At 45.0% G+C, this 19736-nt stretch overlaps 1 protein-coding gene across 1 annotated transcript in view; it reads right to left on the minus strand.

Moving 5' to 3' along the window:
- LRP1B (LDL receptor related protein 1B) overlaps positions 1 to 19736 on the minus strand; it is a 1474154-nt gene that overhangs the window by 221476 nt on the left and 1232942 nt on the right. Inside the window, exons 47-53 of the mRNA XM_084809602.1 lie at positions 18488 to 18616; positions 18183 to 18302; positions 7602 to 7715; positions 7146 to 7295; positions 6873 to 6995; positions 3977 to 4096; positions 1729 to 1857 (exon numbers count right to left, since the gene is read on the minus strand). Coding sequence (XP_084665728.1) covers positions 1729 to 1857; positions 3977 to 4096; positions 6873 to 6995; positions 7146 to 7295; positions 7602 to 7715; positions 18183 to 18302; positions 18488 to 18616 — 885 coding nt within the window. The remainder of the gene's footprint in view (positions 1 to 1728; positions 1858 to 3976; positions 4097 to 6872; positions 6996 to 7145; positions 7296 to 7601; positions 7716 to 18182; positions 18303 to 18487; positions 18617 to 19736) is intronic.

Raw genomic sequence — 19736 nt, forward strand, 5'->3', positions numbered from 1 at the left:
CTACAAGAAAACTAATTAAAAGATTCAATTTAAGCAGACAATTTTCTAAAGGAAAAAAATTCCCCAAATAAATACCTTACAAAATACTTGTAAGTTAACTGCTTATACCCCAATGAAACTGAATAAAAGGGAAGATAATATACAGGTAGACACTTAAAAAGCAAATCAGTAACAATGTTTAAAATAATAACCAAGACATCCTTTTATGCTGCGATACATGTCATTTCTGTCAGCTAGAAAAATAAGTCTTCATCTTATACTAAGGAGCACAAACTTAGTACACCACTACACCTGTATTGCAGTGATGTCATGACCAAATGATAGGGAGGTATGCTGCTGGCACAAATATCTGTGATCTAATGCTAGCAGAACTGGTGCACAACAGTTAGCTGGCACATACAGGCCACTTCTATCACACACCATAGAGGCTGTCCACATCAGCATTTCATCTGTGTTAGGGATGCCGCAGGCACCCGACTGGGTCTGGGAATTTGTTGGGCTCCCCCTGCCCGCAACCCCCAGACTGCGCCTGCCAAGACGCTGTCCTTGCTCGTCCCCAACTCGCACCTGCTCGTGCCCACTTCAGGACTCACCGCGATCCTTTTGGGTGAGCGCCTGCCATTTTTGCACCTTTGATTGCTACGTAAAACAGGATGTTAAAAAAATGTGCATATTTAAATATGTGCAGTTTGGAGCTGGGAAAGCTAAATAAGTGCAACATTCAGGGATTATACCTGAACAGGACTGCGGTGAGCTTGAGGAACTCACCGAGCTCATGGGCGGCCCGAGTGTGGGTCCGGGGGTGTGTGCAAGCGGGGGCGCTGCTTCAGCGAGTGCCCAGAGAAACCGAGCTAGGGTGAGTTCATACATCCCTATTCTGTGTGCACTGGATCTACCATATGGATTTTATTCGTGTCACTACAGGATGAATTTACCTTACTTCACACGAGTGATATGGCTGAGGGTTTCTTCTTCTTTTAGTTTTACACTTTAGAAAAAGTGAGACTCTCCTCGGCCTCACAAGTCTCAGGCCACATTTCCTATTCCGATGCCAGTAATAATACTCAGGCAGTTTTTCTGTATAAAGTAAGGTAAACCATCACTACACCTGAACATTTCTTAGAAATTCACCTGCCCCACCAAAAGACCCCGCCCCCATTGCACAGGGAACAAGTGGTCCTGCTAAAATTGGGGCTGCACCTCCCTCCCTAATTTCAAGTAGCAGGCTTATTTTGTGCACGGTGTCTACATCCACAGTCACTGAACAATCCTCATTACACAATAGGACTTTTTTTTCATTCACTACCTATTACAGTACATTTTTTCAAAGTCCCAATATTAAATGTAATATTGTAAATAATATGAGTGAAATTCAACCCCAATCCCATCAGCAGAGAGTGCATCTTCTCACATATGGGGGAAGGGCAAAATTACTTTTCAATGATAGCCCTTTCTGAATTATAGGTTGCCACTAGAGGAATTCCAACTATTCAGGGGCCTTCTTAAAAGCCCATATGAATGAGCTTTTTGGATTGTGGCCTATATATTTAGTACTGAGAATCTTGCCCAACTTGTTTGGGTCTACTAAACCACAATAGTTTGAGGTTCTCAAGGGCAAAATATCATACAGCCAAATGTTTCATCTATTAAAACTGAAAGGGAAAATAAAAAGGTAACAATAAGGAAATTATTGTTAATTATTCATTTATAGTACAAAATAGTTCATACCACATCCTGCTGTAGCAAGCTCATCACTCCCATTAGGACAATCTCTTTCACCATCACAAAGCCAGTGTTGAGGAACACAGGCATAGGAACCTAAGCAGCTGAACATGTCTGGGGCACAGGTTACTGAGCCTAGAAAAAGGTATATTATTAAACATTAGGTATCTTTTAAAGTAATTTATTACTTTGAAAGTTCTGTTCTGAAAGGACCTATTCACATTTGCTAAAAATAAAACACAAATGCAATAGTTTCTTAACTATTAACCTTTAAAGGTCAAGTGAAACAACAAAGATAATATGTTAGATGGATGAGGATATTGCTCATTAACTTATTAGTCATAAGTTACTGAGAAATATCCAAGTTCCTGTAATGTATTGTTGCTCATACATTTTTTATAAGTGATACCAAATACGTTTTATAAATGATACCTTTGGACAGTATCAAACACTGCCATTCTACCTAAACAAATATAATAAAACACTGTAGAATCAGAAATTTCACGGGTCTTAAACTCTAAAAATATCACAAGACCTATAGATTAGTCCATTTTTTTAAGTGGAAATCACTACTTAAAGGCACAAGAATGTCATATTTTGAAGGGAGTGTGGCTTCTAATGCAGTGTCAAGGCTTCTTGGGAACTGCCAATTTTTTCATTGCCTGGGCTAAGTGCAACACATATAGTGCAGAGGCATCTCAATCAGTAGAGCATGAATAATACAATTTTGTTTTTAATACTATTTATTGAAAGTCCCCCTCTATAAAGGGAAATATAAATACAAAATAAAATCAGTCCTACAACACTTTTCTGGCACACAGGATGTTACAAATGTTAACTATTGAAGCTAATTCAGTTTATATATAGGAGCAATGTGTTAGGTTGCCTCCTAATATTCATATTTTTAGCTCTCATGCTCGTGGTTGGTATTTTTCAGCTTACCTTACTGTTGTGCAATATAAAGAGAAATAGACACATCACATGTCTCCATCTCTCTGCAACCTCCCCAGCTGCCCATGCTTCATGATCTAAAAAAGCCGCAGCTGGGGAGAGGAGTTACCTCATGACATTTTCCCATGGGCTTTAATTGAAGCCCGGGAAGCCCGAGAGGCTGCAGACCACTGGAGAGATAATTGTACAATTAAAGATGACACTCACATACACTCCTTGGCCACACAGGAGCAAGAGCTCATAACTATGGTAAGAGCAAGAGCCCCACCTCCCACCCATGAGAATTTCACTGCAATATTCTTCTCCTCTGAACATTTTTTAAAAGCAATTCCTTTTCTATCAAAACTGAATAATGGTTGGAAAAAAATGTGCTGGAATTTTCAGCACAATACTATTGAAAATACAAAATTCTCCTCCAAGCTAATAAATGTAGTATTAAGGAATCAATTATTAGAACTTCAGGGCCCACCGAGAGTCCCAATCTGGCCTGGGGAAGCTTACCTTCCATGCCTCACCCCCCACCCAAGCCCCACTCCAAGTGAGAGAAATCTCCAATGTTTTCTCCAGTCAGAGAGCAGAGGTACCCAACTCGCTGGTGCTGAGTCCCTTTATCTGTGCCTTTCCAAGGTACCAAACCTTGGAAAGAAAGTATACTATAGGTATGTGGCTTGGCTTTTTGTAGAGAGGTAGATTTGAGGAATTATTTCTACATTTCCAGTACTTCATAGATTCTGAATATGTATACACATTCTCTTTAACCAGAAGAGAAAATGATATGTCTGTTATTCTACCATGAGTTTTGAAGTATAGCGATTAGGATTTGACAGTTCTATATTACTATACACGCTATACAGAAACAAAACGGGAAAATCTTGAGATCAAATATACAATTTTAGCAAGCACTCAAAAGGCTTGATCAATACAGAAAATAATTAATAAATTATACATATTACTAGAAATGTCTTGCATTTGTTATTACCACTGAACTCAATTCCTAAGTACCTCAGGAATATCTTCTACAATTTGAAGTTAAAACACTCATATTGTATTAAGAATGCTGCAGACTTTTAGATTGTTGCTTTTATATTGTATTTTGATTATTGCATTGTAGTGGGGTTGAAAAATGTTTTAAAGGTACATTGCTGGTTTCTCTGTTTTTGTGAAATCTTTTTAACTCTGTTATGCTTTACTATCTTATTGTCATTTGTAATATATTGTATTATGTTTGTAAGCTGTCTTGGAATGACTCTGTTATATAAGGTAGCCTGCAAAACCTTTTCATAAATATCATTACAGTACGCACCACAAATAGCTTTACTTTCATCCAAGCCATTTCCACAGTCATCCTCCCCATCACAAGTCCATTGTTTAGAGATACACTTGTGTTCAGAACAAGCAAACTGATTCCATGAACAAGAGGAATCTAAAAGGAAATGTAAATGATAAATGTTGCCTATATTCAACAGAAACATGTCCATCGCCAGCATTATAGAAAAGTTATAGCAAACCTACTAATGATGTACAAAACCCTTCTCAGATATTTCTGAGGAAATACGTCTCATATTTTCCAGCTGCAAATTTCATCCAAAATTCTAAAGGCTCCAGTGGAATCCTACTGGCATTTTAAATGTGATTTTGATTATCTCTTCAAAAACCACATAAAAAAACTACTTCGTATCCTTACCAAAAGGAAATAAAAAGAATACATGTGAGAAGAAAGAGAGAGATACATACATGCCCCCAATATTTTCCTTGTGGTACTGCATTTTCTCACCTTTTCATGGACATGGATTCGTTCATGAACAATTTTTTACAAAGATCAGCTCTAAGTGGATGGACAGTTAATAGGGGTAATAATTACACACTTTCTTAATGGCCCATAAAGGTCTTGTTTTGAGGGAACAAGTAGTTTGTTCTCCTCTCTCTCTGTCTCTCTGGATTGAGAGCACACACAAGGAAAATCACAAAGAATTTTGAGTGACTACATATTCTGTAAAAGGAACATTTCACTTTATTAGTGTGTATTAAACCCATTTAGATGGAAGGAAAGCCCTGTAGCAAAAGCAAAACATGCCAGAATCATTTGTCCCCCAAACAAGAAGAACAAGGGTCACTAGACATAGCTTTAAAGTAATCATTGGTTTCCCTAACTCTTTCTTTTCGTCAGGGTGAGAGATTGGGGGCAGGTTCTGTGGCCATTCTCTGTAGCTTTACTTTATGCTGGTTTGTTTTGCTTATGCAGCTGCAGGGCTCTCCTTCCACTTGAATGAGTAAGTAAATATGTCAGCTTCTGAACAGCACCCCTTCCACCTGCGCTTCTTTGGATCCATGCCATAAGCCTTTACAAATGGATGCAGACTGTAAACTAGAAAGCTACTCAAGAAAGGATGGGGGTATTAGAATATTAATATTAAATGCGTTTAAGGCCTCAGTATTGATGATATTGAACAGGACTGAATTAATGAAATTTGGCTCAGCCCCCCCCTTTTCTACAATCTAGTACAGATATTGGGTTGTGTAATGGGAAAAAATTGTTTTTCATTTTGGAAGCCACATACTTTACTCACTTTTGTTTATATTTGTTTTTATTTTTCCATTTATTTCAGTGGAGAGCCAGCCTGAGGCTGAGCTCAGCCTCCTAGAACATTGGGGTTTTCCATCCAAATTACATGACATGTTTAGGCATTATACTACTTTCTCAGGGCATTATGCTTGCCAAAACAAATGTGAAAAATAAAAATGACTGTAACATGAATTCGGTGATGGGGGTGAATTTGTTTCTTTTTTGCATACTCCTTGAAGAAATTTACCATTTCATCTCTACTCTACTCCCAACTGATATCACATGATCCATCTTTTTTACAGCATCATGGTACAGAAATATGTTTACGTAAGACAGCATGGGACAAACGTCTTCTGTGTGGGCACTTCTGGAAATCTACTAAGACCCTCACAAATAAGCTTCCCTCTCCTGCTAAATCTCTACTGTTAAATGCATGACAAGTCCAAAAACCTCAGTCCTCCTTATCTTGTCAGCCTTAGGAAGGACACTCCATCACTCCATGAGAATGGGGAAATGTTGTGACTGTATTGGCAGTAATATTTATATTTACGCCATAATGCAGTGAAAGTATGTGACCATATCTAGAAACAGAAGTCTAAATTTCTTGGCTGGACATAAAACTCAGTAAGGGATTAATTTAAATATCAAATAATGTCCTGAGGATCCAGCTTCCAACAGACATATAGATAATCTTGTCCAAGTCAGGCAAAGACCTTTATTTCCCCAGGTATTTACAATTCTTAATATTGTTTTAGTTTTGTGGCGTTCTTTAAAAATTTCTCTGCTCTCTGCCTTCAATTTATCTGTTCTGATCTTAATTGGTGTGTTTAGTTTGCTGCATTTTTGTATTTTATTGTAATGTGATTTTTAATTGTAGTGTTTTACTCTGTATGCTATTAAGAGAACTTTCTATTAGGAGCAGCCTATATACAGCATAAATAGATACTAAGGTCATATTAAATTATACAAACAGATAGATCTTATAAAATGCCTACTACTTGCTCCCTCTGGGACAAATTACACTTCAGCATAAGACAATGCTGACTAAAAAAAGTCACAGCCCTTGTTCCTTACAATTTCTGATACTTCAAAGGATAGGGGAAACCCACACATTAACCAACGGGCAGTCTAAATTATCAAATAACTGAACAAACTGGGTTGGATCCAGACTTGCTCCTCTGTGAACGTAAGGGTATCCTTCCATTCATAAAGGGATCCAGGAGCCAGCAGAGCCTGCGGAGGAAGGGGGTGAGGTGGTGATTTTCTCAATTTTCTCCTTTTCTCTGAAGCTTGCAGGGCCATATCTATGCTGTTCCAGAGGTTTCCCCAATCCTTGAGAACAGCATGGGAGGTGGCACTGGGGGCTGCAAGAGGAAGGGGGAACTGAAGGAAATCACCAACCGGCCCCCTTCCTCCAGCACCAGCAGAACTCTACTGAAATGTGCTGGATCTAAGCCATTATCTGGATCCAGTCTACTGTCTATATTATCATGCATATATCAACTTGTCTGGATTTCAAGGTGTTCATTAAGACTTTGATTTTTAAAATTAGCTTAATTATATTCTTTTGTTTGCAAATATTGTAATCAATAGCTCTTTTGCAGAAATATCCATGACTTATAGGTAATATACTTACCACAGTGTAATTCATCACTTCCATCTTCACAATCTTTCTGACCATCACATACCCAGGTATTCAGAATACATCTCCCACTAGGACAACCAAAATAATTTTCTTCACATGTATGCTTGTTTCGAACTGTAGTAAAATAAAAGAAACAACATATTTCTAGTAAACACGGTATCTTAGATCAGTATAAATTGCACAGTAAACAAACAATACCATCAGTAAATCTGCTTAATTCTTTATCATGAAGAAAGATTTAAATTATTTTCATTTCTCAATTACCTGGGCATTTTAATTCATCTGTATAATCTCCACAGTCATTAGATCCATCACACAGCCATTCTGGTAGTATACAAAGTGAAGTAAAATTACAGCTAACATATCCTGAAGATTTGACTCCAAGTTTATAGAAGTGAGTGCAATCTGTGTTATCTGAGGAACACAAAATGCAATTAATATACATTAAATAATAGCCTTTTTGAATCTCAGTGCTGAATTTTTTTATACAGGTTGCTTAGGTCAGCTTCCACAATCACTTCATCTTATCAAGTAAATTAAGGCTAAAATCCTATATGCACTTACTTGGGAGTAAGTTCCATTGAGCTCAGTGGGGCTTAATTCCAAATACAGGTGTGCAGGTTTTTACAGTATATGGTACAAATTAATTACAATTATATATTAATGAAGTGTCAGAAAAAAATAACAGGAAATAGAATAAAATAAAAATAAATTCCTTACTGCAGTTTTTCTCATCAGAAGCATCCGAACAATCAATAATCTGATTGCATTGCGCTGATTTTGCAATACAAGTTCCATCTGCACAGTGAAATTCTGTTGATGTACATCTTGAAACTACAGGGTAGTGTTTGCAGTGGGGTGGGGATGGAGAAAGATATAAATTTAGTTTGCATTGTTTGGGGTATTTATATTTCAAGTTACTACTAAATTAAACACAACATTTAAAATGTGTTTTGTCTTAAAATAAAAAGTTATCCAAGTTGTAACCACAATCCAGAATAGGGATGTCAGAGAATTCCACCATGGATCTCGGGGAGGCCGAATGCCAGCACATTCGGCCCCCCAAAATCGGTGGCAGAACGGTCTGCCCCCCGCCCCCCCCGGGACGAGACTTACCTGGGGCGGATCTTCCTGGCGGCGGCGGCTCCGGCAGCTGTTCGGCGGCGGTGGCTGCGACGGCCGGTCTTCCGACCGGCTGCCACCACCGCCATTTCCAGTTATCTACGTAAAAAGATTTACGTAGCCTATCACGGCTAGGTTTGAAAAAAAAACCCGTGATAGGCTACGTAAACATTTACGTAGCCTATCACGGCTGACTGCAGGGACGCAAACGGCGGCAGCTACGGCCACCACCATTTATGTATTTATGTCCCTGTTAGCCAGCAGCCGGATATCCGGCTTCTGGCGGAGCCGGCCGGCAGCTCCGCAGAATCCCTGTGGAGCACAGCTGGCCGGTCAGGAGTCCGGAGGGGGGAGGAACGGAGCACCTCCCCCCCATCCAGGATTCAGGGGGAGGGATGGAGCGCCTCCCCCCCACCATCAACATAATCCGCAAAAGGTAAGTGACTTTTGTACATCCCTAATCCAGAACAGCATATTTTAGGATTGGTCTGTTCAGAGTATTATCCACCACATTAGTAGCATTTTCTTTCTTCCTTGCTTTTTCATCTCACAATTGTGAGGTCCATTCTTTTTCTTAAATAATGCTTAATTTGGCTAGCTTCACCCATGCACAAAGACACTCTCCTATAAATATGAATCAGTGCGCTGAATATGAGGCAGGGAGACACCTAAGATAGGACTATGAGGCACTCAATGGGTCTATCTTTTACCAAGAGAAATGAAAAATAATGTACCAGACAAAATTAACAAGGTTTCTGTGGCAAAAGAATAGATTAGCACAAATTCATCATAAAAATGTAAAAGGAAAGAGACGAGGGTGAGAGGGCAAGAAAAAGTCCAAAAGGAATGTTTAACGTCAGTCCTGACCTTATTTATTTATTTAACATATTTCTGTCCTGCCTTTAGGATAAGCTGGAGCAAGGTTTGCCCTAAATAATAATAAATAAATATTTAATAATAAAATTAAAAACAAAAAAAGGACAAACATAATAAAAATGGAAATGTATATATGAGAAAATGCAGAACAGAGTGCTAAACAAGTGAACACTAATAATGGTTCACAGATCATAGACTAAGGTATGAACTATCCTTTCTTGTACAATGCGTAGTTCAAAAACTTCCTCCTCTTTTACCTTCCAGCCATAGGGGTGTACAAAACCCCACTTACCTGGCTCCACCGGGTTCCGCAGGTGGGGGGAGGCAATCCGTTCCTCCCCCCGGAATCCTCGACGGGGGGGGAGGTGATCCATTCCTCCCCCCTGGAATCCTGCCTGGCTGGCTCTGCTCTGCAGCCAGGCCACGGAGCCGCCGGCTGGGCCAACCCGCAGGAGGGCCTCCAGCTGCTGCCGGGCTGCTGAGGACGCAAATAGCGTCCTGCGTAGGGGACGCCATTTGCGTCCCTATGCAAGCCCGTGATAGGCTATGTAAATATTTACATAGCCTATCATGGCTAAAACGGGAATGCAAATGGTGTAGGGGATGCCATTTGCTTTCCTGCTTTAGCCGTGATAGGCTACATAAATATATATGTAGCCTATCACAGGCTGGCGTAGGGATACAAATGGCGGCTGCTATGATGACTGCCATTTGCGGCTGCAGCAGTCCAGCAGCAGCCAGAGCTGCCGCCGGCGGAGCCAGAGCCGCAACCAGGTAGGCTCCGTTTCGCAGGGCTTTAGCAGGGTGTTGGGGTGGGGGGCTCCATTCCAACATGGATTCTGGGGGGCCAAATTCACTGAAATTTCGCCCTCCTGGGATCCATGGTGGAATTCTCTAACATCCCTACTTCCAGGGGGTGGGGGAGCAACAGTAACCAGCACTCTTGCAAACTCCTTGCTGCATGTAGCTGCCATTCCCCCTACCGCATGTACAAGAATGACACTACTGGGGGAAAATGATGCCTCCCACTGGTGGCGGCAATTTCAATTTCCCTGAAGAATGCTGCTTGGAACATTACTGGGTTGCAATGCAGTATTACTCCAGGGCATTTTGAAGGTGGAATGGCAGGTGCAAGCAGCTGGGAAGCCACATGATTGCTGATACATTTTGCCTCCAGACCCTGAAGGTCACCCCCCCCCCCAAATAGCCAAAATGTGTTTCCCATTTTTTTCAGTCTGCAAAGGCTCATGAAAGTGGGTGGCCATTTCGGTCTAGCCTAGGGATGGCAGGGAATTCCGCCACGGATCTTGGTGAGGCCAAATGCCAGTGCATTCGGCCCCCCGAACTCCATGGCGAAATGGCCTGCCACCCCCCTGCCACCCCGCGGATCCCCCCCAGAATGAGACTTACCTAGGGTGGATCTTCCAGGTGGTGGCGGCGGCGGCTTCGGCGGCAGCTTCGGCAATGGCGGCTGGTCTTCCGACTGGCTGCCGCCACCGCCATTTCCAGTCTTGTTAAAAAAAAAAAAAAAGACGTGATAGGCTATGTAAAGATTTACGTAGCCTATCATGGCTGGGTGGGTTTAAAACAACAACAACCGCTTACGCAAATGGCAGTGGCTATGGCCGCCCCCATTTGTGTTCCTTATTTTTTGGCTGTCTTAGTCTACATAAATATTTGCGTAGTCTATGACGGTGAAAATAAAGGGGAATGTAAATAGTGTAGCGGGCGCTATTTGCGTCCCTTTTAGATTCGCCGTTTTAGCCTACGTGGTTTACATAGACTAAAACGGTGAATCAAAAAGGGACGCAAGTAGCGCCCGCTATGCTATTTGCATTCCCCTTTATTTTCGCCGTCATAGTCTACGTAAATATTTATGTAGATTCAGACAGCCAAAAATAAGGAACGCAAATGGGGGCGGCTGTAGCTGCTGCCATTTGCATACGCGGGTTTCCCCCCCCCCCAGAGCCCTCCGCAGCCGGAAATCCAGCTGTGGATGGCTCTGGGCTGGGCTGGGCCTGGCCGGCTGCTCCACGGAGCTGCCGCGGAGCACAGCCGGCCATCAAGGATTCTGGGGGGGAGGAACGGATCGCCCCCCCATCGAGGATTCCGGGGGGAGGGATGGAACGCCTCCCTCCCCCACCATCAACATAATCCGCGAAAGGTAAGTCACTTTCGTACATCCCTAGTCTAGCCCTATGTCATCAGTAGCAAAAAAATAAAACAATTTGGTTGTCTAGTTGCACTCTCAAAATCAATTCACGGAAATAAACATCTTGCAACATGGGGCAATTCTATCTGCAATTCAGTATGCCACCAAAGCAACAAAGAGGAGGTGATTCTGAAAGGCAAGTAATATTTTTGAAAATTGCCGCCTTTCTACACATTTCTCTAAGTTTAAGCAAGATAATGTGCATTATCAAGTATCAACCACAAAGGCTGCATAGAAAAGCAGTGAAACCTTTAGCAAAAACCTCAGTGGGAGAAATTAAAAGGGGCTTGAAACTATTTCTCTTTATGTAGGTACATAAATTTCAAAGCTTGTGTGATGTATTGCACATCCATCTGTATCAATTGTTTTTCTCTGGGTAGCTTGCACAAGAATTTGTGCAACCAGCAACCCATAATTCCACCCCATACACAGAAATTAAATCAAAATTGGACATTTAGTAGGTTCCAGGATACTTCTCCACACCAGTGTAACTACAATATGGTATGGCTGGTGCTCCTGTCGAAGGCCAGATTGCTCTGTGGAATGCAGAGATGACTCGGGCGGTTGACATGATCATGCCCAAGCGCTCCCTCCCTCTGAGCCGAACCTGGCCAGCTCCTTGGTATACACCTGAGCTGAGGGCAATGAAGCAAGAGGGGAGACTGCTAGAACATAGGTGGAGGAAAACTCGTGCTGAGTCTGACCGAACACAGGTAAGAGCACACGATTAGGGATGTACGAAAGGTACTCGCCTTTCACGAATTACGTTTATGGTTGGGGGGGAGGTGTTCTGTCCCTCCCCCCGGAATCCTCGCCGGTGGGGGGGAGGCGCTCCATTCCTCCCCCCCCGGAATCCTGGCCGGCCGGCTCTGCTCTGCAGGGATTCAGCGGAGCCGCCGGCCGGCTCCGCCAGTGGCCGGACATCCGGCCGCTGGCTAGCAGGGACACAAATGGCGGCGGCTGTAGCTGCCGCCGTTTGCATCCCTGCAGTCAGCTGTGATAGGCTATGTAAATGTTTACGCAGCCTATCACGGCTGATTTAAAAGAAAAAAAAAACACCCATGGCCGCTGCCATTTGCGTTCCTTATTTTGGCACGTCTTAGTCTACGTAAACATTGACGTAGACTAAGACGGCAAAAATAAGGGGAACGCAAATAGCGTAGCATCTACGCTAATTGCGTTCCCCTTATTTTCGCCATCTTAGTCTACATAAATGTTTATGTAGACTAAGACGTGCCAAAATAAGGAATGCAAATGGCGGCGCCCATGGGTGCTGCTATTTGCATATGCGCGGGTTTTTTTTCTTTTAAATCAGCCGTGATAGCCTATGTAAACATTTACGTAGCCTATCACGGTGTTTTTTAAAAATCTAGCCGTGATAGGCTATGTAAATCTTTACATAGCCTATCACTTTTTCTTCTTCTTTTAACTGGAAATGGTGGCGGTGGCAGCTGGTCGGCAGACCGGCCGCCGCCGCACCACCGCCGCCACACCGCCGCCGCCAGGAAGATCCGCCCAAGGTAAGTCCCGTCCTGGGCGGTGGCGGGGGGGTGGCAGACCGTTCCGCCACTGATTTCAGGGGGCCGAATGCGCTGGCATTCGGCCTCCCCGAGATCCATGGTGGAATTCTCTGACATCCCTACTCATGATCGAGCCTACTCTGTGGCAGTGAGGGTGGCAAAGAGACAGTTCTTTTCCACCAGCATTGCATCTTCTCAGTGACATCCAGTGGAGATTTCCTGAGTGGTTCGCGGCCTGTTACATTCTGGGCCAGGGAGAGATATGGTGGAACCCTCAGTGGCACACTGTGATGAGTTTTCAAGGCACTTTGAAGATAAAGTCGCTCAGATTCGTCATGAATTGGACACCACGATTAATGCAGTTCCATTGGTAGAGGCGTTCAGAGCACCGTCTGGTCCAGTTTTATTGGATGAGTTTCAGTTATTGAGGCCTGAGGATGTAGACAAGGTGCTTGGCCAAGTCCAATCAACCACTTGTGTGCTTGACCCTTGCCCTTCATGGCTTATTAAATCAAACAAGGAGGGGATGTCCGGCTGGGTCCAGGAGGTTGTAAATTCCTCCTTGAGAGAGGGAGTGGTGCCGGCCTCTTTAAAAGAGGCAGTAATTAGACCACTCCTGAAAAAGCGTAACCAGGACCCAGAGGATGTTAACAATTATAGGCCAGTGGCCAACATCCCCTTCCTGGGCAAGGTGCTTGAGCAGGTGGTTGTAGGACAGCTCCAGGCACTCTTGAATGAAACGGATTATCTAGATCCATTTCAATCGGGCTTCAGGCCTGGTTTTGGAATGGAAACTGCCTTGGTCACCCTGTGAGATGACTTTTACTGGGAGAGGGACAGGGGGAGTGCAACCCTGTTGATTCTCCTGGACCTCTCAGCGGCTTTTGATACCATTAACCATGGTATCCTTCTGGATAGGTTGTCTGGGTTGGGAGTTGGAGGCACTGCACTGCAGTGGTTCCGCTCCTACTTGGATGGCCGATTCCAGAAGGTGGTGCTGGGGGATTATTGCTCTGTGCCATGGCAAATGTGCCATGGGGTTCCACAGCGCTCTATTTTATCCCCCATGCTGTTTAACATCTACATGAAACCGCTGGGGGAGGTTATCCGGAGGTGTGGGCTGAGGTGCCATCAATATGTGGATGACATCCAGCTCTACCTAGGGATGTACGAAAGTCACTTACCTTTTTGCAGGTGTGATTCGCGGTGGGGGGAGGCACTCCGTCCCTCCCCCTGGAATCCTCCCTGGCCGGCTCTGCTCCGCGGTGGCTCCGCAGAGCCACTGGCCAGGGCCATCTGCAGCCAGAGTTCCGGCCATGGCTGGGCTGCTGCGGCCGCCATTTGCATCCTGCCAGGCTGCCGTGATAGGCTACATAAGTATTTACGTAGCCTATCACGGCAAAGAGCAGGAATGCAAACGGTGGCCACTACGCCGTTTGCGCCACTGCTCTTTTCGTGATAGGCTACGTAAGTATTTACAATACATAGCCTATCACGGTAAAGGCAGCCACGTAAATGGCATAGCGGCCGCCGTTTGCGTCCCTGCTCTTTGCCGTAATAGGCTATGTAAATACTTATGTAGCCTATCATGGCAGCCTGGCAGGACGCAAAAATCAGCCACTATGGCGGCCGCCATTTGCGGCCGCAACAGTCAGCCGAAAGACCAGCCACTGCCACCACCCCAGGTAAGTTTCATTCCGGGGGGATTCCACGGGGTGGCGGGGGGTGGAAGGCCGTTCCACCACGGGTTTCAGGGGGCTGAATGCCAGTGCATTTGGCCTCACTGAAATCCGTGGCAGAATTCTCCGCTATCCCTAGCTCTAACTCTCTTTCTCATCAAACCCAGGTGAGGCAGTGGCTGTTCTGAATCAGTGCCTGGGCACAGTAATGGACTGGATGAGGGCCAATAAACTGAAACTCAATCCAGACAAGACAGAGGTACTGTTAGTGGGTGGTTCATCTGCAGACATGTTCAACATGTTCTGGAGGGGGTTGCACTCCCCCTAAAGGATCAGGTTCATAGTTTGGGGGTGCTCTTGGATCCAGAAATGTCACTTGAGTAGGGATGTACGAAATTGCCCTTACCTGGCTCCGCTGGGTTCCGCTGGGGGGGGAGGCACTCCGTCCCTCCTCCCAGAATCCTCGCCAGCCAGCTCCACTCCGCGGAGATTCCGCAGAGCCACTGGCCGGCTCCGCCAGTAGCCGGACATCCAGCCGCTGGCTAGCAGCGACGCAAATGGCGGCGGCCATAGCCACCGCCATTTGCGTCCCTGTAGTAGGGGTGGACGAAAGTCACTTACCTGTCGTCGAAGGCCGTTCGCGGTGGGGGGGAGGCACTTCGCTGCTCCCCCCACGAAGTTCAGGCCGGGGGGGGAGGCTTCCCGCCTTGCCTGGCCGAAATTCAGGCCCGGGGGGAGGCTTCCCGCCTCGCCCGGCTGAAATTCAGGCCGGGGAGGAGGCGCCTCGCCTCGCCCGGCCGCGAACGCGAAAGTAAACAAAAAACAAAAAAAACGCCCCCTGATAGGCTACGTGACGATTCACGTAGCCTATCACGGCTAGATCTGCAAAGTCAGTCGTGATAGGCTACGTGAATTATCACGTAGCCTATCAGGGGGAGGATTTTTTTTTCTTTCATTGCAATGGTGGCAGCGGCAGCCGGTCGAAAGACCGGCTGCCGCTCCCGCCTCGCTCGAACACCCGCCGAACCACTGGCCGGACCAGCCACCGGGAGGGACATTCGCCAAAGGTAAGTCCCGTCCCGGGCGGGGTGCGGGGGGTGGGGGGGGTGCGGAGGATTTCTCCCCGAAACTTGTTCGGGGGGCCGAACACGTTGGCGCTCGGCCCCCCGAAGTTTCGGGGAGAAATTCTCCGCCATCCCTACCCTGTAGTCAGCCGTGATAGGCTACGTAAATCTTTACGTAGCCTATCACGTCTGACTTCTAAAAAAACAACAACGTGGGTACGCACATGGCAGTGGCTACGGCTACTGCCATTTGCATTCCTTATTTTGGGCCGTCTTAGTCTACGTAAATATTTACGTAGACTAAGACGGTGAAAATAAGGGGAACGCAAATAGCGTAGCAGACGCTATTTGCGTTCCCCCTTATTTTCACCGTCTTAGTCTACGTAAATATTTACGTAGACTAAGACGGCCCAAAATAAGGAATGTAAATGGCAGCGACCGTAGCTGCCGCCATTTGCGTACACGCGTTGTTGTTGTTTTTAAGTCAGACGTAGCCTATCACGTCGTTACGTAGTCTATCATGTCGTTGGTTTTTTTCCCCCTCCCAACACTGGAAATGGTGGTGGCAGCCGGTCGGAATACCAGCCGCCGCAGCCGCCGCCGCAGCCGCTGCCGCCCGGACGATCCGCCCCAGGTAAGTCTCGTCCCGGGGGGATCTGCGGGGGGGAGGGAGGTGGCAGGACGTTCCGCCACGGAGTTCGGGGGGCCAAATGCACTGGCATTTGGCCTCACCAAGATCCATGGCGGAATTCTCTGCCATCCCTACACTTGAGGCACAGGTGAACTCAGTGGCACGGAGCACTTTTTATCCGCTTAGGCTGGTATACCATCTATGCCCTTATCTGGACAGAGATAGCCTAGCTACAGTTATCCATGCTCCGATAACTTCTCAAGTGGATTACCACAATGCGTTATATGTGGGGCTGCCTTTGAAAACGGTCTGGAAACTTCAGCTGGTCCAAAATAGGGCAGCAAGATTGTTAACAGGGACTGGCCAGCAACTTCATTTTACGTCAGTACTTTTTCAGCTGCACTGGCTGCCAGTCCATTTCCGGGCCCGATTCAAAGTGCTGGTATTAATATTTAAAGCCCTCAACGGCTTGGGGCCAGGTTATCTGAAGGATCGCCTCCACACATATGTGCCTGCCCGGACCTTAAGATCATCCTCAGCAGCCCTTCTCCATGAGCCCCTGCCAAAGGAAGTGAGGCGGGTGGCTACTAGGAGGACGGCTTTTTCTGCTGTGGCACCCTGGCTGTGTAATGAGCTCCCTAGTGAGGTTCGCCTGGCACCTACATTGTATTCCTTTTGGCGCCAGGTGAAGACCTTTTTATTTTCCCAGACATTTTAGCATTTTAGCTTTCTAGACTTTTAGCTTTGCTGTTTTCAATCTGTATTTTAAATTCCTGTACTGCTGCTAGGTTGTATTGTGGTTTTAATGTTCTATATATTTTATATTGTTTTATTGTGTGCCATTTGGGTTTAATTTTTGTGAAGCGCCCAGACAGCTTCGCCTATTGGGCAGTATAGAAATGAAATGAATAAATGAATGAATGAATGAATGAATAAATAAATAAATAAAATAGTCACACTGTAAACTGAAACAGCTGATCAACCAGACAGTAATTGAACAGTGACCGAGGATGCAGACACATTGTGTGTGTGCTCCTAGATGGAGGATGTGAGTAGGGATGTACAAATGTCACTTACCTTTTCGCGGATGTGAATCCCGGTATGTGGGGGGGAGGCGCTCCATCCCTCCCCTCGGAATCCTCGATGGGGGGGAGGCGATCCGGTCCTCTTCCCCGGAATCCTGCCCAGTCAGCTCCACGGAGCAGCCGGCCAGGGCCGTCCGCAGCCGGAGTTTTTAAGTTTTCCTATTTTTCGCTGTTTTAGCCTATATTTACGTAAGCTATTACAGCAGAAAAAAAGGAATGCAAATAGCGCCCACTACGCTATTTGCGTTCCCCTTTCTTTTCGCTGTAATAGCCTATGTAAATATTTACGTAGGATAAAATGGCGAAAAATTGGGAACGCAAATGGCGGCCGCCATAGCTGCCACCATTTGCATACACTGTTTGTTTGGTTTTTTTGCTTGCCGTGATAGGTTACGTAAATACTTAATAAGTATTTACATAGCCTATCATGGCAAACAGCAGATGCAAATGGCAGCCGCAGCAGCTGGTCGAAAGACCAGCTGCCACCGCCGCAGCCGCCAGAACAGCTTTGGTAAGCTTTGTCCCAGTAAGCTTTGTCCCGGGGGGGAATCCGCGGGGTGGGGTGGGGTGGGGTGGAGGCCATTCCGCCACGGATTTTGGGGGGCCGAATGCCAGTGCATTTGGCCTCACTGAAATCCGTGGCGGAATTCTCCGCCATCCCTAGATGTGAGCATTCTTCCCCTACAGAGCTGTATTTTGTGTACTTGGGTGACTGCATCCAAAAGTGCAATTGTGGAAGCTTGTTTCTGCACACAGACTGCCGCCGCTGGATTAGAGTATGCATCTATAAATACATTTCTAATAATGCATGTCAAAAGTCAGGTCTCCCCACCACCACATTTTTGTGTGTTTTTTACATTTACCCTTTTGCATTTTGGAAAAATTGAGTATTTACCACTCAAAATTCAGTGAGTGTCTTGGGATAATGACTACATTTGGTCCTTATTTTCATTGCTCACCAGTATATGTCACCACTGTCCACCAAAACTATTTAGACACCATCTCACCAACAAACCAGTTTCAGCCAAGTAAACATCTTCTTCTAAATGACTGTTCCTTGACATAAATATCAACTTTCTAAACATTATAATGCAAAAGAACCCAAAATATACCTTCACAACCTATTTCATCAGAGTCATCACCACAATCATTTTTGCCATCACATACTTGATTAGTGGCTATACAGCGGCGATTAAAACAGGGTTTAAAGCCTCTCCGACAGCTTCTATTTTCTGGTAATTAAAATACAGAAACAACAGTTATTATTTCATAACACATGGCTAGAAGGTTTTGGGATTTGGAAGTTAGTCAATAACACATGGATCAACCTATACAGTTTAGTTGATATATTACACGACAACAAGATCTGGCAATGTAAGGAAATGAAAGGAAAAAAGCCGACTGTGTGTTGACTTACCACAATAAAATAATTTCTCATCAGATTTGTCTTTACAATGGGCTACACCATCACAGGAGAGGTGGTAATCAATGCACTCACCATTTCCACACTCAAACTCAGAGTAAAAGTTGCATGAGAAGTTTTTAGCTGAAAGGGCAAACAAGAGAAGACTGAGCTAAAGTTCAAAGTTCATTGCATAAAAGCCAATGGAATTTTTGTAACCAAGATAAAAATACAATGGGTTAGATCCAGATATCCATCTGCCAAAAAGATGGGAAGGTTAGCTCCTGTCAGCCTGTTGAATTTTTCAGATTGCAAATTTGCCACACTAGAGATGTTAATAATTCTGATATCACAATATAGTTCTTCTAATACTAGGCACCATGGGACTCTGCAACAGGGAAGCAGAAACCCTGCTGCCATGACAACCTATCTTGTGATTTGCCACAATGTGACATTTTAAATCCCTGAAACGCTTCATTTTTCTATTCAGTTAAAAGCTACTGATCTGGGAATGTGCTGGTATGTTAGTGAAACTTTCAAAGGTGCTATGCCAAAAGAGACAAGTTAGTTTGGTTGTGGCAAAAAAAAAAAGAAAAAAAAAAGGATACTCTGTGATAGGGTTCTCTCATGAATTATTTTGGGAAGGCCCTATCACTACTGTTGCCCTCAAAAGCGAATAGGCAAAAATTTGGCATAGCCCTAGATTTAATCTGTAATCCGGGCCTTTCTTCATTTTTTTTAGTTATCTGTCTATATATGTTTTAAATTCTCTGCCTGGACCGCCTGATGTCATGGGAGCCCAAAGGGGGGGGTGTGCAGTCCAGCAGACTCCCCCCCACACACACACTCAGCCTCCAGTCTGCAGACCGCCACAACTTACCCAACCCTGTCCAGCTCTCTGGACAAGCTGTGGCACGGTCCACAGCCACCCAGCAACCAGTACGTGGCCACCCAATCCCTCAGCAAGCCGCCATTTTGCATAAAAACAAAAAAGGCCTTTTATGTAAAACAACAGCTGCCATTTTTATACAAAATAGTGGCTCACTGAGAGGTCAGGGGTCCACACGCTGCTCGCCGCTCATCAGGTGCCCACAGACCACCCAGTGGCTCATCCAGGGAACCGATCAGGGGCGGCAGTCCAGCAAGCGGGGCAGGCACAGGGTGATTCACCCATCCCTATCCCTGATTCATTCCTCTGTAAAATGGATACATAATTTGTACATGCTTAATTCCATGATCATATAAGGCTTTTAATCTGACTTGG

This window comes from Heloderma suspectum, chromosome 1, assembly GCF_057233095.1.
Source record: "Heloderma suspectum isolate Gila_16-S chromosome 1, 16-S_ref, whole genome shotgun sequence".
Lineage (NCBI taxonomy): Eukaryota > Metazoa > Chordata > Lepidosauria > Squamata > Helodermatidae > Heloderma > Heloderma suspectum.